This window comes from Glycine max, chromosome 6 (genome assembly GCF_000004515.6).
Source record: "Glycine max cultivar Williams 82 chromosome 6, Glycine_max_v4.0, whole genome shotgun sequence".
Classification (NCBI taxonomy): Eukaryota; Viridiplantae; Streptophyta; class Magnoliopsida; order Fabales; family Fabaceae; genus Glycine; species Glycine max.
Window position 1 is genome coordinate 3,033,349 of NC_038242.2, and position 22,887 is coordinate 3,056,235.

Below are 22,887 nucleotides of genomic sequence, written 5' to 3' on the forward strand. Positions count from 1 at the left end.
CCCAACTTTATTACGTTTTCCTTACTCCCTAACTTTACCCCCTTAGTAGTGTAATCAAGCTCAAGTTATGTGCTCCTAAGACAATAAATCAAAAGTAAAATTGTAGTGCACAAAGTTGTATTGCAGCAACATTCTATATTCTATTAGTTGTAATAATGCCCTTTTATTCTTAAAGCAAAATTGTATTTTTTGTCTCCCTAATTATCTCTAATTTTGATTTTAGTCCCCATTTAAATTTATTCACGAATTTAGTCTTCTAATTATATCAAATTCTATAAATATAATACCCAAGTCCAGATTTAAACGTTGACTGTCACAAAGAAACGTAGTTGTCACATGTCACGTTCTAATTAGACGATGAATAAAAAAATGTTAGAATTGACTTTTGAACGCACATTTTTATGTCCAGCATGTAACATGTGATAGTCACATTTCTTTGTGACCGTCAACGTTCAAATTTGGATTTAGAAATCACATTTACAGAATTTGACATAATTGAAAGATTAAATTCGTGAATAAATTTAAAGGAGGACTAAAATCAAAATTGGAGACAATTAGGGGACCAAAAATACAATTTTGCCTATTCTTAAAAATTCCACTGACAGGAAATCTCGGATTCAGAATAGAAAGAATTATCTATAACCAATAAAAGAAAATACAGATCTACAAACAATCACTATGCAGAGACCTCGGTAAAGTACAACTCTTAAAAAATTCCACCCACGATGCCTACTCCTATACTGGAACCGAACTAGCTGCATTTGGCAGAAATAAGAAATTAAATCACAATAACAAACACTCAACAGCTGAAATGATCCCTTCAAAATCTATCATAGTATCCCAGCCAGTTTTTTGGTTGTAGAGTCAAGAACAATGATGTCACATGGTTGGCTCAACGCATACTACAGAGGTACAATGTCATTATCCTTGCCATACCATATACCATAGCATCCATTTGCCAACCCTCCAGAGCTGAACATTACTACTTAAGACAATTTTGTCTTCACATGAGATCAATTGTGATCCTTCCCCCTCTGAAAGATTCAGACAGGAACCTACCACTATTAGGGACAGCTGGAATTAAGTTTCATGTCTTTCCAGGAGATCATCTTCCTGCGATCCCTTCCTCTAAAAGATCTACCCAGGAATCTACCAGTAACAGGCTTGCATAAGCCAATATCAACCACGGAAGTACAATTTGTCCTTTCAGATGATGGGGATGCCTCGTCCAAATAATAGTCGAACAACATAGCAAGACAATTCACTTGATGAGCCAATACATAATTTTGTTGATTGACAAGTAACATCTTTAGTATGTGTAGATTGACCTGCAATTTAGAAAGGGAAGCACAAATAGGCACCATGAGTAGGAGAAAATCAAGTAAATAGGTAACATGTGCATGATGTAGAGTTGGGTCACAATTTTCTATCACGAACATATAGTGACCTGTGGTTCTAAGAAGCTAAATTTTACTGCAATAACATCTTGAGTTTACTCACAGCTGCTTCCATTGCACGAAGTTCATTGTACCACTCCAAACCTGTCTCATCATGGTTTTCCCCAGAAGATATACAACTAATGCTCAATGCAAAAAGAGGAGGCCTTAGAGGATATTCCATACTGATCTTGATCTGTCAAAAAGTAAAAATCTAGATGAAAATGGGAATAGATTGCTGAATTCAACTTAGTAGATAAAGCAGAGGTTTTTATTTACCTTGGCTTCTAAATTCAATTTGCTCTCATCTGCACTGATTTTTCTGCAAAGAACTAAGCGAAATTCCTTGAGCCCGTAATTCATCCATGAACCAGACTTTCTGGCATGGTAATTGGATTTTTCATGTTCTTGTTCAATCTGAGCTGGCTCATCAATATCACTTTCAATATCCAGCAAGAAATCAGAACTATCATCAATCTTTTTGAAACTTTGTGACCTGATTTTATTGAGCGGGGGAATGATACTTTTTGAAATTAAGTTCAGTTGTGCGGAAAGGTCAAGCTTAGACACTTTAGGAAGCAAAGTTGGAAGCTCCCCATCTTCTGTTATACTCTGTGGTTCTGCTTTTGTGGCACCAGATCGTTCGATTACATCAGCATCCATTGGCTCCTGAATATGCTCCTCTTTATCTATGACAGCAGGAGATGAGGACTCTCTAAGTACAGGTGGAAGTCTTACAGGTGACCAACTGCCCAAATTGCACAAAGGAGTGTGTAAAGCCCATGGAACACTTTTGCAGGGCAGACGAGGCCACTCAAGCTTAGTGAGAGATTCTAGCTGTTCCCTGTAAGCCAGTGAAAGAATTCAACAAATCTAAACTGAAGTGTGCCCAACCACATTCGGTAAGCAAGATACCCAGAGATTCTCGAAAATAGAATGGAATTTTACTAAATTCAGGATATGTACAACCAGAATTCACAACGGGAAGGCAAACAAAGAAACAATACTAGGATGCAATAACAACAAACCAAAGCAAGGCCCAATAGCAAATATTCAGTTGATCAAATTATGGTGTTTTTCTTCATTGAATATTTGAATATCAAGAAAGGCCCTTCACATTTTAAAACTGCAAAAATACTAAAACAGTGACTCACAGAAGGGCCAATTGAGCTTTTCTTCTTGCACGAATTCTCTGCAGAACTGTTGGTACTCGGTTCTGCTGGCGATATAGTGAAAGACCAGATATAACATTTTCATTCTTGACTGCTCCACTGTTGTCGGTAAGAAGCAAACGAGACACCTCAGGCAAGAAATCAATCCCTGCCAGGTGCTGAGCCCATTTGTAAGGACGTGAAGTTCTTTGAGTATTGAATGTTATAGCATCTTGAACAAAGAGTTTGGCTGACTGCAACACCATTCAAATAGAAATAAATGGCATATAAATAAATAAAAAAACATGCCAATAACTTTGTAAAGAAAACACCAAAACCTGGTGAGGAAGCTCAAGTCCCGTATCATTAGGGAATAAATTGCATAAGATGTCATTCTCTGGACCATCATTAGATCCTTCTATTCCAACACATACAACATTCAACTTCACCAAGTACTCAAACCTTAGAGTAATGAGTTTTGCAGATTTAGGGCCAGAAGCCTCATCTTCATACACATGGATAACGATTTTTAGTGGGTGAACTTGATATAATCCCCCCTGGTCAAGGCTCTCCTTGGTTTGAACCCTCCTTGGCCTTTTTCTCCGCCTCTGACCATCTTCTTCTTCATCAGGAGCATCATCTTCCAATTTGGAACTCTCCATGGTAGTGGAAATGTCTGAATAATAAAACATCATAGTGAATCCTTAAGTTTACCATTTTGGTATGGAGAAAATAACTGAAATTAATTTGAACTTAGTATAAATATTTCAAATCCATGTCAGTCACATGCCAAAGAAACATGAACTTCAAACATGACATATGGCAGTACTTCAACACTGGTAATAAACTTCCTAAACTTCACTTTTATCCTGTTGTTACTCGTTAGTATTAAACAAAATGATAAATTTCGAAATCTATCAATCTACCATTGGTTTGAATTACCAGTGTCCTTGTGAGCTTGTTGACGAGCAAAAGCTTGAGCATCCTTCAGGCTTCCTATAATCTCCAGATCAATGGGTTCCCCAAAGGCCTCCTTTTGAGCCAACAGCTGTGAGTAAATCACATAAAGACCTGGAGGAAGCAACTCTGCTGAATGATGCTGCTTTAATTTCTTTGTATGATGAAGTCCTAGCTGGTTTTGTACAGGCAAAGAGGCTTTCTTAAGAGACTTCAGATGTGAAGGGAGACTGGTCAGGAATTTCTTTCTGTTTGCAATAGTCTCCAAAAGGATTTTCTTTTGCTGTTCCAATTTCTCATGAAGTTTACAGAGTTCTTTGCGCTGATACAAAATTGCAAATAATAGTTGTAAGCATATTTTGTGCTATTTGCAAGAAAACTCAAAAAAGGCAGATTATTAAAGCAATCATAACAGATAAATGAACCTGTGAAAGAATTTTCAAATCTAACCCTATGTTCAGATGAGTTGTGAGTGAAAATAGAGAAGAAAATGTAGAGGAATGAGATAGGATACAAATACCAAATTTTCATTGTTTGCTTGAGAGGAAAAAGGGAAGGACATAAGCTTAAATGTGAGCTATACATAAAAACACTTAGCCCCTAAGTTGTGGTGAAATTGGGAGGAAGCCTGATTTTTATTTGCTTTTTTGTCTAGTTTTCTATAAATTAAATATTTTTCTAACAAAAATATAAATGATTCTATGCTAAGAAAAAAAATAATATAGTAAAAAGTTTGAAAAAAATTAATTATTAAAAAAAATTGTATTTGATTTATTTATTTATTTCTACCTACTCTTCCACTCATCCAAACAAGCAGAGATAAATTTCTCTAACTCTTTCCTTCTTATTTCTATTCATCCAATCAGTGTACCTCTTTCACTCTATTTCTTTTATCCTTCTGTGATCCCTATTTCTTTCTGCTTTACTTGTTTCATCTCTATTTCATTTTTAGGATGTGTTTGGAAGAACTTGTTTACAGGTTATTTAGCTTATCTTGTGACATAAGATACTTATTTAAAAGATTCACAAAATTGGTATGACGACACTAAGCACAACATACATGGTTCCAAATAGAATGAGAATCAAATCCATACATGTCTCAAAAAACATAGAGATGCAGCAGCAAACGCCTTGTTTGTGTTTATCCTACAATCCTTTTTCACTATAAGAGCATTAACTTCTAGCCAAGGTTTTAAAAACCAGTCTGCAACCACAATTTCAGACACAACATCAAGGTTTTAGGGGTCTCTGGCATCATTTGTCCGCAATTTCCCTATCAAGGATCGGTATGAAACCACGATCACAATTTAAAACCTTGCTTCTAGCTTTTCAATGTGAAACTTATATTGAGGGCAGAGGCACACTAGTGACACTACATAAACTTTTGCTAGAAGCCATAATGCACACTTATTTCTCTGTCATCAATTAAATTTTTCAGTCAACCCAATTGCAAATTGTGAAGCACACTCCCTAGGCTAAAAATTTTGCCAGAGAATATCGCATAGTCACCTGGAATAGCTCGAAATTGAGCCTTCTGAGCATGAGATTGTGCGCGGCATCGTTCGACAAGACGGAGTCCTGGATATCTTGAGGAGCGTCGCGGAAAAAGTCCTCCTCAGGAACAAGGTCAATGTCAGGATATTTGGACTTGAAGTCATTGCAGGCCTTGATCGCCTTAACGTAGTGGCTTTTCTCGTACATGAGGTTGTGAAGCTGCAGCGTGGTGAAATCCACCGGCGCCTTGGCACGCTCCGTTTCGGTTTTCACGCGGTCTTCCTCCAGCAAAATACTGCGATTAGCCTGACAACAAGAATAAAGAGAGTTAGAAACCCTAAATTAGAGAATGAGAGTGGAAAAATTGAGTAGAGTAGAGTACCTGACGGAGGGTGATGAAATGTAGGAACATTTGAGTAACGAGATCTCGAAGGAGTTGCTTGGGTTTACCCTCTTTTTTAATGGAGAGCATATCGGCGACGATGCTCTCCACGGAAGCCTTGCTGTTGCGCAACATTTCGTAGGGAGATTCCTCCGACTTGTGCGGTTCTGGAGATTGCTCCTCTTCCTCTACACCGCCAATTGATCCCTCTTCAATCTCACCGTCTTCCATTGATTCTCTTCCCTGTCACAACCTTGACCTAAACCCCTTTTGTTCCGCTTCCCACCTTTTAATTTAAACACAATGCATTGAATCTAAATTGAGAGGCTTCATCAATGTGGCAGGGGTTTGTTTTGAAGGGTTTACTTTTGTTATATTTTTCAAAAATTAAAGAAAAAAACATTTTCACATGCGATAACAGTCTTCCTGTGTACAAAAATTACAAATGATGCCAATAAAGCATGATATTGTTCAAATTACTACTTAAATCCGGCCAACCTGAGTGGTTTGTTGCATGTAATAAGAGTTTGAATCCAATTAATTTAGAGAAATAATCATTTTTTATTATTATTAATGATTAAGAATTTAAATAAATAATTGCTTCCCCTTGAAATAATTGTTATTAAACATGTTACTTATTATTTTCTTATTTTTATAAAAATCTTACATACAAATTATTTAAGAGGTGACCTTTTTTTTACCAAAAGAGGTCACCCTGTTTAATTCATACAAATAACTAACATCTTGAATAAATAAATAGTTGACAAAGTGAATAATGGATAATTAAAACAATTTTTTTCTTATACATACTTTTAATTTATCAATAATGATTAACATAATTCATAATCACTTATAATAAATCATGATTAATCTTCTATTATAATTATGTTAAGAGTAAGAATTCTATTTTGTATATACTCATAATCTTTGACGAAAATTTGTCATTATACTTTTTGATCGAGACAGCTTCATATATCATGATTATAATAAAAATACATACATTTTATCTTGTATTATTATATAAATTAAAATGTTATTTTCAATTTCTTTTAGCAACAATTTTATCTAATAAGTTTTTGTAAAAATCCTTTAATTCTTAATTTTTTTTCAAGCATTAAATCTAACAAAATTTCAATTTCTAAAAAAATAAATTTGTATGTAATATTTTATATTTATATGTATTTATGAGTAAAAAAAATATTTTATATATAATAAAATATGACTTTAACAGTCATGTATATCTAAAGGGAAATGAGGCCGGGGAAGCAAGGGGGCCTTGACCTCCTCCTTTTAGATCCTTCATGCGTATATAAGAAAAAAATAAATAAAGAAAAATATGTAATAAAATTAATTTTTTAAGTTGATATATGTTGATTTTTTTCTAGATCATATATAATTTTACACAGAAAATTAATAATATTTTGTTTAATTTTTTTTATTAAATTTAAATATTTAAAAATTTGTGGGAAAAAATTATTTTCCCCTTTAATACACTTTTGATCCGTCTCTATCAATATTGTAAAATAATTTTATATTATTATTCAATTACAATTCACATTTTATATGAATTTTGGAATAATTAATTAAAAATCTTGACTTCAAGACTTTTCATAAAAAATATATTTTAAAATCCCTTAAAATCCTCATTAAATACACCCATATAATTAATTAAATTCATTTATCCTTACTTATGACTTGTGATATGAGATATTGAGTGTAAATCGGTTATTTTTTTATTATAGCTATTATTACAAATTGCAATAATTTCCAGATAACTTATACTTTATATTTGATTATATTTATATTATTTAAGAATAGAGAAACTATATTTACATGTTTAATGAAATTATATTAGTTCTGGTATCTTTTTGTTTTGGGTACATAGTATTTGAGTTAGATACTAAAATAAAACCGTACTTGAAAGAGAAGCTTCACCTCTGACGCGCTTACGCGGAGCTTATCTAACATCAATCACTTCGTTCTTTTCTTTCTCATCTAAACTAGTACCGTACCCGTGAGCCATGCACCGACAGTTGGATTACATCTCTTAGTTTTGTCCGTGGAAGGAGCTTTTTCCGGTAAATATTTCTAAAAACATGATTTAATGCATTACTTACCGGGACCAGCTTTTTCCTGCCAGATCTAGCCAAATGCATTTTCCTGTAAAAAGATCACAAATATGACAATGTTGCATTCAATTTTCCCTAAACAATATAAAAAGGTCAGAGTGGGACTCGCTAAGTTAGTAGTTCGACAATGGCGGAGGTAGGGTTTCAGGAACGAAGCTCGTGGAGAGTGGGGCTGAGAGCGCGCTATAGCAGCCCCGACTCTGTGGTTTTCACTCTCGAATCGAACTTGAGCCTCTTCTCCTATGCGTCCGCGAGCGTTGATCGATGCTCCTTTTCATCTGATTCACACGACCACGACTCTTTCGTCTCCGAAATCTCACTGGATAGTACTCTACTCTCTACCGTATAGGCATACTCTTCTTTTACAAACACTGAATGATTAGTGGAAATTATTGAGTTTTTTTTTTTTTTTGTGTGTGTGTAGTGCGGTGGTGGTGGCATAATAATAATAATAATGGTGAGAGAATTGAGTAGGAGTACATGTTGTTGGTGTACTGTTTAGGAATAATGAGGTTAGGTTTTTGAGTGTAATGATGTGAGACTGAAAGGTCGAATCTAAGGTTGAAAAAAGATTTGAGGTTGGTCCATTGTTGTGGAATTTTTCGCAGCAGCATTTGGCAGGGCGTGAGCGTGAGGGCGATTTTGCTCACACCGATATCTAGAGTGGTCCAGCTCCAAACCCGAACGAGGCTGCAGTACGCAACAAGAAGAAGCACAGTCGTTTAGGGAGAAAGAGAGAAAAAAAGGCTAAAGGTACACCTACATACACTACTACACCTCATCTAGTTTTTTTTTTTTTCGTTGGGAAGGAAAAGATTACAAACACGCCACGAGGGCTTTTAATTTCGGAAAAATTGACGCTGATATTCAAGAACCCGTGGAGTTGGATTCTGCCAGAAACTCTTTCTCTTTAGCCCTCAAAGGTACCCCTGAAAAGTGAAAGGTCTTGCTCCCATTTCTTTAACGGCTTGTTTTTTATTTTTTAATAATCCCATCGTAATTATCGCTTTTTCTCGTTGTCCACTAAGAATGTCAAGACAGGAGATCAAGATCTGAAGCCTTGTTGAAGAGGCTGCTTCTTTGGATCTGAACAATGCCTCTGGCTCTGGATCTTTGCCGCGCCTTCAAACATTGAAAAAGACTTCCATTTCTTCTCGAAGGTCTGGTACTGCCACTTTCCCTAGTCCTGGTACACTCAATTATCGCGTTGCAATGCACAAGGGATGGAGCTCCGAGCGAGTTCCCTTGCATGCAGGTGCTACCCGGAAGCACGTTTTGCCGTTCAACAATGGGAAAACATTGCCGTCAAAGTGGGAAGATGCTGAGAGGTGGATTCTCAGCCCTGTTTCGGCAGATGGCACTGGGAGGGCCTCGCTTAATGCACCCCAAAGGAGGCCAAAGTCCAAGAGCGGTCCTCTTGGACCCCCTGGTGTTGCGTATCATTCTATGTACTCGCCGGCCGCGCCGGTGTTTGAAGTGGGGAATGGGGGGAGTTTTATGGAAGGTTCTCCGTTTACAGGTGATGGGTTAATAATCTGCACCGGTGGCCATGGTGGAGCTCTTTCCGTGAGAACAGAACCTTGCATGGCACGCTCAGCAAGTGTCCACGGATGCTCTAAGATACAGAGTCAGTCATCATCAATGCCCCTCCAAGGTTATTCTTCTATGAACTTCAGAAGTGTTTGGTAAACTGTTCAATTAAGCATTTGTTTTATAAATTTTTAGTACTTACGCTATAAATTTCACAATAAAACTTATTGGAATAAATTAAAAAGTTAGTTGAAATAAGCTTAAAAAGAGTTTGAGAGTCATGAGCTATTTTCATAAATTCTAAAAAGTTTTTGGTAAGCTCTTTCAAACAACCCCTCCTCATTTGTGCAAAATTTGATTGATAGTGAAAGATTAAGTTGAAGTGGTGACCTGAAGGGATTGACTTGGATAAAATTGAAATGAATTCAAATTGCCTGACTTTCAATGAATTCATTGTATTCTGGGAAATGTAGCCATACTGTGGTGTTATGTATTTGGCCTTGTTATAAGGTCACATGGATGGAACAAATTCTTTAGACATTAATGATTGTTTGATAGTTGAAATGACGTGAGGTAATAAACAATTTTTATTCATAATGGTGTCACCATAAGTATGCTTCTGTGCATCTGAATCTGATTTTGGATTCTTGTTGGTTCTAACTCAGAGGATAAGTTTGGTGGGTTCAAAGATGTGGGCACCAATGTGTCCCGTGCCACTTCAAGGAGGGACATGGCGACCCAGATGAGCCCACAGGGTAGCTCACGCTCCTCTCCTAATCTGAGGCCTTCTTTCTCTGCCTCCACCCCATCAACCTTGCCTGTCACAGAATTGCGGACTGTTGGTTCCTCTAAAGTGGATATTAGGGATGTGCAGGTAGATGAACACGTTACCGTGACAAGATGGTCCAAGAAACATAGGGCCCTATTCACTGGCAGAGGCTCAGAAAAAGTCGAAAGCTGGAAAAAAGAACTAAGCACTCAATCGTCAACTTGGGACGTTTCTGAAACGTCAAAGCCTGCCTCAAAGTATGTCTACCTTGACTTTCTTCAATTCTGTTCAATTTATCTGATAAACTAAGGATATACTGATTGAGGACAACTTGCACATGAAAATCTGAAGCTAATGGGGTGATATAAAGGATTTGCCATCAAGTATTTTTGAAGTTTTCTCTGCAAAGTCAAATATTTCACTTTCACTCCATTCTTATCCAATTACTATGAGCTTCACAAAATGAAGGATACTTCGTGGCTCATGCCAGGGCAAAAATTATTGGGGTTTGTGGAATTTATGGCGATGAATTTACTAAATTAGCTACATATTGTTAGCCTTGAAATGATTCAATTAAAATGCCAAGTGTACTGGAATTGTCAAACATTCTCAGTATTACTGTTCAACTATGATTAAAGTTGCCCATCCTAGACAATTAAAACAAGGAAGTTCAAAAGTTTAAATCATTTAAATATGTTTGTTTATATCTCAGAGGAAACTCTTATAATTTGCTGGCATAGAAATCTTTGTACAAACTTCGTATTGTTTCTAATCTGCTAGATATTTTTGTTTGTCCAGGACAAGAAGTGAGGAAGCCAAAATCTCTGCATGGGAGAACTTGCAAAAGGCAAAAGCAGAAGCAGCAATACGGAAACTAGAGGTTACTTCCTAGTTCCTAGTGAATAGTGATTACTTTATTTTGAGAATTCCGAATAAGTAATTTTCTAAAAATGTTTACTCTGAAGAAAAATAATCATTATAATGATTATGGGGATTATTCTTCCTTTGTAATAAATATTTAGATTTAGGAGTTCAGCTTTTGGAATTCACCCTTTTTTCTTGAGTTGCTGAAATTTTTCCCCTGTCGCTCAGTTTCATTTGGTTATCCTCAGTTAGCTGTATGTCCCTTAGAGTGCTTAAGAAATGCCTCTTATTTTTTGTGTGTAAAAAAAGCCTTTTTTTATTTGACAAAACTTAGATACAGTATTCTAATGCTGTTCTCTAATCAAAACATTTCATCTTGAAAATTGCGGTTGATTTAAGTCACAGAGACAAGAACAATGGTGACTGAAATGAAATGTCGATTTTGATTGGAGTATGATACTGAGAATATCTATGATGCTCATTTTAAGTTTTATTCTTTTTTATTATGATGCACCAATCATACATTATTTGGACCATATTATCATCCATTTAAATAAAAATAAAGAAGAATTAGAATGGAGAGGGAGCAGAAACAAACGGATCATGATTGTCATTATTCATTATTGCTTTTTTCTATTTCAGATGAAATTGGAAAAAAGGCGAGCATCCTCTATGGATAAGATTATGAACAAGCTTAGATTGGCCCAGAAAAAAGCTCAGGAAATGAGAAGTTCAGTTCCACACAACCAAACCGATCGGGTTGTAAGAACTTCACACAAGGCTTCATCATTTCTTAGAACCAGCCAGATGCGTTCTTTGAGTGGTTGTTTCACTTGCCATGTCTTTTAAGCATTCTTTCATGTTTGAGTGATGGTGGGTAAGTTTCTCTGCAAACCTTGTTCTAGTTTAGAAATCACCTCTTTTGTAAGTCTTGAATTTGGGTTTGACAGTTCATAAAGCAACATGCTCTCCCATAATACTAATAGTCTACTATTTTGAAATTTGAAAACTTCTGATTTTCATCAATGTACTTGAGATTTCTGATAAATGAAAAGGTTTGGTTAGTAGTTGGACGCTCTTGCTTCATTCTCTAACATTCAACCTCTATTTTTTCCCCTAGTTTTGATAGGCTCAATTTATTATTTCCTTTGCCACTTGTCTAGAAAATTTTGCACGAATGACTTGTTCATTCTTATGCATTTTGATACAAGACTTTTACATCCTTAACCAGGTTTCCGAAGGATTCAAATGGGCCACATGTTAATGATTGAAAGGGGCACAACAGTTGACAAAATTGGTGTTGTTGCGTTTTGCTATCCATGGCACCTTCTTTGAAAGTCTCAGATATCATAAAATCTAAGCCCCATGTTCGGGAGTTTGGATTCAATGGGTAGCAATATTTGTAAGTAGGCCAAATTTTAGAAATAAGATCTTTTGTATTTTTTTCTCTCCTCCCAACATGATTGTGTGCTGTTCAAAAACTTCAAATGTAATCTACCTTATAGTTGAACGAGAAAAGCAACCACAATATCATTTCGTTCTTAAAATTTGCTCTCACGCTTCATTTTTTTCCCTTTTATTTCATACATTTTTTTCTTTCCTATTTCTAGCTAATTTTGCTTCTCCGGTACTAGTTTTCATCTCTGCTATCCAAATTCTGCTATTTTTTTCTCGAGCTATACGGGAAGGGTGCATGAACAGATAATTCGCTGCGCGCCATTGGTTTGAGTTTTGGAAGGCAAATTAAAAAAAAAAAAAAAAAAAGCATTTGGTGTTAAACTAGATGTGTTTGGGTCAATGAGAATTTCGATAAAATTAATTTTGAATTGTTAAATGAAATTATGAAGTTGAAATTCCTCTTACACAAGATTTAATATAAAACCAAGTGTCATGGTTGGAGGATGAATTGATCATATGTCGTAATGTGGCAATTGTTGCTGGCAACGGTCATATGAGCCAATCCTCTGTGTAGTCCTAAGACTTCCAGAATTTACTAAACCGATTAAGATATGATATTAACAGTGTCTTAAAGGCAGTAATCAATGAATTAAATATTTTTCTTTATTAAAAATCACGCTAAAAGCGTATTAGTAAAATGAGTAAATTATCAATTCCTTACTTTTGGAGGCACGATCAATTTTGTCAATTTGGTCTCTGAGATTTAAAAAATTTCAAAATGATCATCGACTTTACATTCTCTTTGGCACGTTAGTATCTGTTGTTAGTAGTCTCTGAACACAGTTAGTAAATGTGTGATGTGGTACGTTAAGTGCCACCTGGATGCACACGTGGAATTTTCACGTGAGTTTCTTCTACTTGTCACGTAAGGAGGGACTGAATTGACATTAAAGAAACTAAAATGACATAATTTAGGTGATAATATTTTTCCCCAAAATGTTAAAATCCTAACTTCTCTTTGTAGAATCTCCGATCTCAACCTTAGACCAAAGTCTGGTATTGGTTCTATTATACTTATTTCAGTTGCACCAACATCAATGTCTTCATCAACCCATGAAAAGAAATTACATCAATCTGCATCTTGCTGCACAACACAAAATACTCATGTTCAATCTTGCACAAAAATTATAATACAAAAAATACCATTAACATTACTTGTGATAATGGACAAGCATAAAACAGTCTCCCATTATTCCTTGCCATCCTTACTATTCAAATGGTAGCTCTTCTACGACAATAGTAAAGACGGTTTGACGTGACATTCCCCCTTGTGCTTGAATTAGCAGACATGTTAGACCACAAAATAATAGAAAAAGAACTACAAAGATGGAGAAAGATAAATAGGAGAAGAATAAGAATTGGATGAGAGTATGAGTATGAGGAAAAATGGAATGAAAACGTGAATGTTAAAGTAGTCGTTAGGGTTTTAACATTTTGGGGAAAAAGATGTTCACATAAATTATGTCATTTTAGTCCCTTTAATGTCAATTTAGTCTCTCTTTACGTGGAAGTAGAAGAAACTGATGTGAAAGTTTAACGTGTGTGTCCAAGAGTCAAGGATCATTTTGACATTTTTTAAATCTCAGGGACCAAATTAACAACGCCTTAAAAAATGAGAGACTAATTTGAAACTTTACTCTTAGTAAAATTAAATATTTTTTTAAAGAAAATACTTTTAGATTTATAACTATGCTTAACATTCTCCTAAATATGTTTTGTATGACTCGCAAGAAGTGGTTAAGTATTTTTTATTGGCTCCTACACAACCTGGATAAATTAGTAATGTTGAATTTGAGTACAGCACAGGACTCATTCACATTTCATGTATCTGCCCTTGGTCATTGTTGAAGTGTTAATCTGGCCGTCCTCTTGCCCTTTTTCACCAATAAACAATTTTCTAATTATTTTTAAGTTTTAATTTGAAATAATTTTTCCGAAATCATTTGTGGCAGTTGTATGCGTCAACCAAACACAATTTCTCTCACCGTTATTGTGGGCATTGCGCAACACTACACGAACTCAATAATTTGCAATAATCATTCAGTGCTTGTAAAAGAACATACGGTAAAGTTTACGTACTTATTTTCAGAGAAAAAGAATAAGAAACAATGTGGGCTATGAAGTTTGTTTGTTTATTTTTTTACTCCACCATTTGGAATTCAGAAGCGTTTGGAGATGGCCCCCTGATGGGCTTTTATTGTAAATTTACCTTTTAAGGTAATTGCTACACGCACCATTCTTTTTGCTGGTACACCCTTTACCTATTGTCCTTCTGTAATTGGTTTACTCATAAGTGAATTTAAAATTAATGGGTAATGCAGGAATCGAACCTGTGACTTTTGCATTCGCTCTAATCAACCGAACTAATATGCTAATTATGTTATAAAATAATTAATGTCGCTATATATAAGACTAAAATTTCTTATGTATATTCAAAGTACATCTAAATTTATATAATAAATTTTATGACAATTAATTTTGATCTAATAATTAATTTGTTTACATATATAAATTGTAAATGAAACCTATGATTTTTATTTAATTAGTTGGTTTTAAATCCTAATATTCTAAAACAAAAATCCAAAGAACTCATTGTAGATCTATAATGACTATATTACTAGTTTAATTTCTGTTGAACGAAAACTATACTAATGGAGGTAATTTCAACATTTAATTGTTAGTATATGCCAAATTTTTTAATATATTTAATTTTAGTTAAGCTTATGAAAATGATTTATAAATTTTTAAATAAAATTTGTGTAATTTGTTTCAATAAATTTAATACTAAAAGAATCCTACTATTTAAATACTATTCTACTTATTAAAGAAATACTCCTACTTATCTAAGTTATTTATCCACAAACTTTGTTATATTCAATCATCAATGTCATTTTGTAGTTATTCGAATGGATGTAATTACTGGAGGACCACTTATCTTATTATCTGATGGTGATTAGGACAAAAGTCAACGAAGAGAAGATGACAATTCAGTAATTGAATAATATAATATTAAAATGATTTTATTATAAATAAAAATTAATTCTATTTCTTAAATTATATAGAAAAATAAATAAAGATAAAAATAAACCTCAAATTGGATACATTTATCCTACATTTGTTTGGTAGAAATAGAGAATAAAGAAATAGAGAAGAGAGAGATAAGGTGCAAATATCAATTTTCTATTGTTTATTTTGAGAGAAGAAATACAAATAATTTTTACGATGCTTCCCAAATAAAAGCATTTCTCTATAAGTTGCCATAAATAGGAGAAAAATATTATTGGATTTAATGTTTTTCTTAAGTTAAGTAATTTTTTATATCATAAAAAATAAAAAATAATAATTTTATGTTAAGAAAAACTAATATAGAAAAATATTCTACTTTTTTTTATATATAACTTATTTATTTTCACCGACTCTTTTACTCATTTGAAAAAAGAAAAAAAAAAATTCTATTTTTTTTGGAAAGCTAGAGAAATAGAACAAGACTACAAAAGTACTGCTCAGATTTATTATTATTATTTTGTTACATAGTGTTCTCGTTTTGTTTGACTCATGTCAACACCTTATCTAAGTTAAAGACGTGAACATGTTATGTGCTGTTTCTTTTCACTACACATCGAATTTTCTTTCAGAGCTTAAAGCTGTTGGTTAACATTGAATTCTTCATCTTCGCGTCAATCAAGAGAAAGAAATTGGATAAATGTTGTGGGTCTAGAACACATCACATATAACCGACGGGACGAAGCAAGAATGAACATTGAACCAAAAGATTAGATTGGGTCAATCAATGTGTCAAGTTCTTCTCCCCAAGCTAGATACGCTACAGAATCCAATCCTTACCCACCAATAACTTTATTTTATACAAAAAATTTGTTCGTATATCGATCATTTAGTTTCGGTTTGGTCATATCCTCTCTACTCGTTTATATATACTATCAGTAGAGGGGAAAACTAATAAAAACTTACAACGATTTAACTGACTAAAGTGAAAAAACGAATCGTACAATATAAGGACAATTAGTACTATATAACGATCATCGGCGAAATAAATGTATATGTTTGGAAAGCAAATGTAGTTTTGGATTATCAAATAATCCAAGTACACGTTTAATCGACATGTATGATTATTTTGGATTTTTATAAGCAAATAAATTTATTAGCGGAGATGTAAATAAATGATAGCACGAAAATTGTTCATCCATATACCAGAAAGAAAACGAATACATAAAGTTTTACATAATTGATAATTTTAGAAGTTTATATAACTTGTTTCACGGAGGGAAAATATATTATAGAAGCAATTAACGCGACTTCTATGCGGGTCAAATGAGTGTCTCCAAAATATCAATGAATCCAACATACTAGAGAGATATTTTAGTTTATTTCACGTGAGATATTATTGGATATTTAATTGAGAAGATATCTGAGTGTGAGGGGCAAAGGTTTATACTCTACCCTGGAATTACAGACAACTTGGCCTCCCCTCAAGTGAACCAATTAAACTATACAAGATGAGAGATGTTGGCGTCGCGACAAGATAAGCACATGGCGATTCTGATAATAGCTTTCTTTCTTAATTAATATTTCTTCGACCTCTGCTGATATATATATATATATATAGTCCATATATACCACCGTATTTCTAGCTAGCAACGTAGCAATATATGTACATACTTTAATTTTATTGCCTGAAATTCACGCAGTATTGCTTAAAACTAATGAGAAACTTGTGGGCGAGAGTTTTTCTATAAGCAAAATTTAAACTTACGGCCTTAAAAGAAATTCAAAATTACTTTAGGCCTAATCTGCATGCTGGGCTATCTCGGCCTAAAGCATTTTAACCCCATAATCGCGTATAATTATTGACTGGAAGGAAGCAACAATCAACTGCAAGATCCATGAGATACACTTGAAGATAGAAGATTATACTTTGACTTCAAAGAAAAATTATCCTGTCGTTACATTAAGGCAGAATATCTTTGTTCACAAGCGGCTCTAGGCTTCGTACCAGGAAATCTAGCTCATCTTTGATTCCTATATAGATGATGATGCTTGCTAGTAATTAACATTTTGTTTAACATGATGACAAAGTTGATGAAGGTAATGATTTGTTGGGCATGACTGATATTTTATGGCCGGACAAATACTTTGGTTTGAAACACTTATTATTTATATCGTGTTATATTTTTATAAATTGTTGCAACCCTATTTACCAAATAATCATAGAAATAATTTGTTAAATAATAATAGAAATAATGGTTCTGTTGCCGACGATGTAAACATACTTGTTGAATATAGTAATGGTGTGTATGCGTTTTTACTTTGATTTTAATAATTCTGTTACTATTGCTAACAAAATCTATTGAAGCTATTGGTTGTTGTTTTAGACCGAATTAGGCTTAGACCGGGTTTTGTTTTTTGATGTAGCCTCACACTTGGCTAGGTTGGCAAGGTAGAAACAAACTCAAAGTTGGGTTATCCATTATGAAAAATTGTTTGGAGAAATAACTAGAGTATTGAAGTATTATATATCCAAGGTGGATGAAAAGGGTTGTGCAAGCAGATGGAGATCACGTGTCAGGTGGTGATGTGGAAGGACGTCATCACCTTGCCCGATCGTAAACTCAACCACCGCAATCCTGTCAGATAATCACGTGGATTTCTCATGCATCCTTTCCTTCCTCCTCTATCCCCGTGCTGTGCTCTACTCGATCATTTTTTCTTTTCTCTCTACTTGCTGCTAATTGCTAATGCTATTATGCTACCCTCCCTCACAACTCTATGCACTCAACAGCGCAGACACCTCACATTCACACTTTCGCTGCCAATTCTGTTTGGCCTATCCTGTTGTTTTTGGAAGAAATCAAATTATATATTTTAAACTTTATGCAAAATTTTATAACAACTCGTTGATGTGAAGAATATAAATAAGATATGTTTGTGCATGTATACTCCTATAAATGTTTGTTGATAATATCCCCTAACTTATTTTGCACTAATTAACAAGACTACACCTTACAGCTCGCATCATACTCTTTTACACCGTGTCCAGCATTTGTCGTCTTCAACTTTTTTAAGCCTCGGAAACCCATACCAGCGACCATCCCATTATGGCCGTACAGGTGTTCCAAACACCACCAACATAATTTCTTCCCATTGCTCCCTAATTAAAATATAACACGTGGAATTTTAATTATGCCGTATCACTAAGTCAAATTAATTAATGTGCCATCATGTTGGACAGTAATATTATATATCCCCTTTTCCCTGTCTTTCGTTTTTTTTTTTTAAATTTTTTTATTTCTCTTTCCATGTCTCGCATTTGCTCCCATATTCCTATTAGGGAGACTCTGCAAATTACCTCAAATTTAAATAATATCAATATGTTCTTATCTTTTTATTTTATTTTTTTCTTTCCCTGAAAAAGAAACTCATTATACGCTTCAATTTTTTTCTTGGCCAAGTTTGATTGCCCTTGAAATTGTAAAACAAAAACTTGACGCCTTACAAAGAAGAAGGAGAGCATATAAGTGAATGGGGAACAATTGAAAATTTGTTGCAATAAATAATTTGATTATTGATAACAAGTTAACATTACAAGTGGATTTCATTTAAAAGTAGAAGCTAGGCTGAATTGAGATGAGGGCAGCATAGTAATGATTAAGTAGCTAGCTAGTTGTAGACACTAAACGGGCTTAATGATATGTATCGTGCATATTGTCCATGTTTGGAGCTTGGTAAGGTTTACTAGGCAGAGGAAAATAAGGGGTGGAAGCAACAGGGAAGCCTATCTGGCCTGCAGCGTTAAGTGGCCTGATATTGTTGTTAGCGGAGGAAGCGCGTTCGAGTGACTGAACCTGCGTTTTGAGAAACTTGACGTAGTGAATGGCCTCATCCAACATGGAAGCAGTGTCCATCTTAGTTCCCCCGGGGACCAGTCTCTGCAGTATCCTTATCCTCTCGCTTATCCTTTCTCTGCGGTGCCGCGCCGCCACGCTCTGTGGATCCTTCGATATCTTCACGTTCCTCCGCTTCGGCGCCTTCACCGACTCCGGGTCTATGTGTATCGGCTGCATCGCCGCCATTCTGAATATCATCTCCCTCATCGCCGCCATCGAGTTCCGCTTCTCACCTCCGTAAGGGTTTGCATTTGCACCCTCATATTGTTGTTCGTGTTCTTGAAGCATTATTGGGGTAGTAGGATGGCTATTATTGGAGAAAGAGATTTCGGTAGTGGATGCTGGCAAGTGTGTGAATGAGTATGAGGAGGACCAAGGTATGGGACTAAGAGGGTTATTGTTATCAATTAAATCTGCTAGTTGCATAGTGTTGCGTATATTGTTGTTGTTGTTACCGCAGAACTCTTCTGATGGGGGATGAAATCCTTCCATGGTGTGAGTGTATGGTTCAGAGAATTCAGGGAGGTGCTGCAACATCATCATGGTCATCATGTCCATGTGCTGCTGCTCCATTATTTATGGGTTTCACCTTGCTCAAGGAAAAAAAGGGGGGAGGTGGGAGGAGTAATAATAAAGTGAAAATGATAAGAGTGAGTGAGGGGGGAAAGGGAAAAGGGATGGACAAGTATTTAAAGAGTAACTGAAAAAAGTGAGAAAAATAACAGATGTGGTGCAGAGGGATGGGGAAGGAAAAGAAGAAGAATATATATGTAGGAGTTGGGTTTGTATCAGAATGTGCAGTACTGAGAAGGGCTTGTTAGAGTGGTGAGAAAGGAGGGACAATAGTGAAAAACCAATAAAATAGTGATATTGGGAACAGACGACAGCAAAGGATCAACATCTGGCCGGAGGCGGTGACTCTCTACATGTTTATGCTCCTCAATCCTCATATATATAATGGTTCACAAATACCATCTTATATTCATGTAGTTATAATCTACTAGTATTACTCAGACCAAGCTATGTTAATTATTTAGGGTCAAGTAATTAGAAGAATGTTTTGTGATTTTTTTAATACAACAAGGATGCTAATTTACTTTTGACTGAGTTAGATGGAGGGAAATTAACGTTAGCAACACAATATGAAGGCAGTACCCTTTATTATTATGTAATTTTATATTTCATCATAAAAATTTGCAAGTCTTGTTTATTATTTAATCAATTTTTACTCCTAATTTTGAAGTTTTTAATAAATAAAAAATGATTTTTATTTGGTCTCAATATAAATTTTTTTACGTTTTAAACTAATAAAAATTATATTAAAAATTATTTTTTAAATAATTATAATGAAATTAACAAATTTATATAATAATAATAATAATAATTTGTGACTACACGTTAGTATAATTATTTTTATTTTATCAATATATTTCTCAATTAAATTCTAAAATTAAAATGTTATGGGTGCCAAATTCCCTTATTCTTTCCTTAATGTTATATCGCACGTTAAGGTAATACTTTGTGTGTGTGTGTGTACAATCACAACGAAATTTTAATATATGATTTCATATAAACTACTCAATCCTCTTATAATTAACTAAGCAAAATACTTAATGGTGAGAGATTTGAGGCGTATATAATATTTATGAAGTCCTAGATTCAAACTTTGATTATTGTAAATAAAAAAAAACCCTAAGCAAAACCTGTTATTATTAAAATAAATGTATTTGATATCTTTAAAATATACAAATATTTAAATTTTTTATTTAATATATAAGAAAATTAGTAAAAAATTGTGGAATGATATATAATTCCTTTTTTTTCTTTTCTTCGTTGTCATGATGTAAATTAATCTTAGTAATTTACACTTAATAAATTATAATTTATAATTTGAATTTTAAGTATGTAGTTATATTAAATATTAAAAAAAAAAAAATATTATCTATAATAATCTTATTCGATTTAACTCAAACATGATTACTTTCTATAAAAAAAAATACCATGATTTGAAGAAATAAATTTTTTAAAAATAAGATCATCCATTGGTAATTCAAAGTTTGTTAAGGATGAGAGTGTGCTACTAGGGATAATCATAGCCTAGTTATCGAATATTTATTAGGGGTTTTAATTTTTTTTTACTGCCGGGTTTTAATTTATTTGATCATAACTAATCAGGGGTTTTCATTTATTCAGTTATGATGACTAATTTAATTTTAAATAACATTTTTCATTAATATTTTTATTGATTAGTTAAAAAATTAAGTACTTAATATATTTGGTTTTTACTTACGAATTATTTTATAAATGTTAAGAGATCAACTATTAAAAAAGTTATAAGATGATTAAATTACTTATTTAGCAATACCTTGTTAATTTCCTAGCAGTGGGATGTTTGATTTTGAATATTGTACAAGGTTTTAATTAGATTTGAAATTTGTTGTCGCCAAGGTAAAAAAAAAGCATATTTAGTATATGTATATGATGCAAATTACACATAAAGAGATTTAATGAATGTATAAAGAGTGCCAGTGTAAAGTTTTTTAAATAATTAAAGACATTAATATATTTGAAAACAAATAATTCAGGAATATAAAAAAATTAATGAAATTTTAAGTATTCATGTAATTGACACTATTCTAGATAAAGGTGAGATTTTCTTTGTATAATGTTTCTTAACGCCAAAATTTATGCCTTCTACAGATATTAAACCGCACTGAAGTCATTGACCAAATTATGAACTGAGGATTGTTGAACTGAATGATATGTGAAAGAGCATCGTGCAGATGCTACGTGCCATTGAATTTGAAGGCCATGTATCTTTGATAGAAAAAAGTACTAGTATATAATAAAATCTGTTTGTCCAAAATAATTATTGTCATCTTTTATTGGCGTGCACATTAAATGTTATTGGACTTAGCTAGTCTTCGACGGACTAATTTAAGGAAGCATGTTCATTGCACCTTGCATGTTTATGAAAAAATAATTCTTAATAATAGTACTATTAGCACTATGAAATTCTAAAAGAAATAATTGTTTCCAAGAAATACTACAATTGATTATAAAGAATATATTTTATATGTCCGGTTATAATTATCATTTTATATTATTTTAGATGCATTAAGAAAAAATAATAAATAAATTAAAAAGAATAATTTTTTTTATAAAATTAATCTTATCATTATTAATTTTTTTAATTTTATTGTTCATCATTGATATTATAAGAGATATAATTAAGTAAAAAAATAATATTACATTAAAAATTAAAATAATAAATATTTTATAACTTTTTTTACACGAAAATTATTATAAAATGGAAAAGTATATTTGTCCGTGCCTTCTGAAAGATTTAAGTGTAAGAATTTGCAACAAGATAGATAAGAGGCTCTAGTAATTAAGAGATATATGCACCTACTAATAGTATTTGAAATGAAAGTATTTTTGAGAATATTTTATTGGACACTTAAAAAAATTACATTTTTAACGGAAGAATCTAATATAATTTCTTAACACTCTTTTAGTTTTAGAACATATATGAATTTTTAGTTCAAGGTTATTATCCCGGGGTAAACCCCTGAACAGTGTCGGAACTTTAGAAAAATTATTGGAGAGGTCAAAATAATTAAAATTATAAATATAAAATAGATGCAATGCTTTTGAAAATATTTTCATTTAAATATTTAATGATACTCATTTTCATTTATTAATTATCTTTTATAATATTAAAATATCTTTTTCTACTTATTAGTATTAGTGACATTTTTTGGGAATTTTTTATGACTTTTATACCATTATCTTCTATTGAATAAAATAATTTG

The 22,887-nt window shown here is 33.3% G+C and overlaps 2 protein-coding genes and 1 pseudogene across 4 annotated transcripts; 1 reads left to right on the forward strand and 2 right to left on the reverse strand.

Annotated features, from left to right (window-relative positions):
* Positions 1-616: 616 nt before the first annotated feature.
* On the reverse strand, positions 617-8,288 carry LOC100775509 (THO complex subunit 5A). Of its 2 annotated transcripts, XM_003528241.5 has the most exons (9): positions 7,338-8,288; positions 5,421-5,706; positions 5,054-5,344; positions 3,530-3,866; positions 2,926-3,263; positions 2,591-2,841; positions 1,716-2,280; positions 1,501-1,632; positions 617-1,328 (listed from the first exon to the last, which is right to left on the reverse strand). In XM_003528241.5, exons 2-9 carry the CDS (start codon positions 5,649-5,651, stop codon positions 1,065-1,067), a joined length of 2,409 nt encoding a protein of 802 aa, XP_003528289.1. In that variant the 5' UTR covers positions 5,652-5,706; positions 7,338-8,288; the 3' UTR covers positions 617-1,064. The 2 variants fall into 2 exon arrangements, with proteins under 2 accessions (XP_003528289.1, XP_025984610.1); XM_026128825.2 differs by lacking the exon at positions 7,338-8,288 and having other exon boundaries at positions 5,421-5,938.
* Positions 7,677-12,259, forward strand: LOC100787626 (uncharacterized; annotated as a pseudogene). The gene is made up of 7 exons (XR_415005.4): positions 7,677-7,875; positions 8,299-8,472; positions 8,578-9,203; positions 9,745-10,105; positions 10,647-10,728; positions 11,355-11,589; positions 11,944-12,259. The product of XR_415005.4 is annotated as an uncharacterized protein (transcript).
* Positions 12,260-18,725: 6,466 nt separating this feature from the next.
* LOC100788158 (bhelix-loop-helix transcription factor) lies at positions 18,726-19,977 on the reverse strand. The gene has a single exon (XM_003527671.5). It carries the CDS (start codon positions 19,643-19,645, stop codon positions 18,869-18,871), a length of 777 nt encoding a protein of 258 aa, XP_003527719.1. The 5' UTR covers positions 19,646-19,977; the 3' UTR covers positions 18,726-18,868.
* Between the last annotated feature and the right edge of the window lie 2,910 nt (positions 19,978-22,887).

Coding starts and splice junctions, on each gene's coding strand:
- LOC100775509 (XM_003528241.5), bottom strand. CDS start 5,651: ATGGAAGACGGTGAGATTGAAGAGGGATCAATTGGCGGTGTAGAGGAA. Junction 3,264..3,529: donor ACAAGCTCACAAGGACACTG/GTAATTCAAACC, acceptor TTTATTATTCAG/ACATTTCCACTACCATGGAG. Junction 2,281..2,590: donor AAAGCTCAATTGGCCCTTCT/GTGAGTCACTGT, acceptor ACTGGCTTACAG/GGAACAGCTAGAATCTCTCA.
- LOC100788158 (XM_003527671.5), bottom strand. CDS start 19,645: ATGGAGCAGCAGCACATGGACATGATGACCATGATGATGTTGCAGCAC.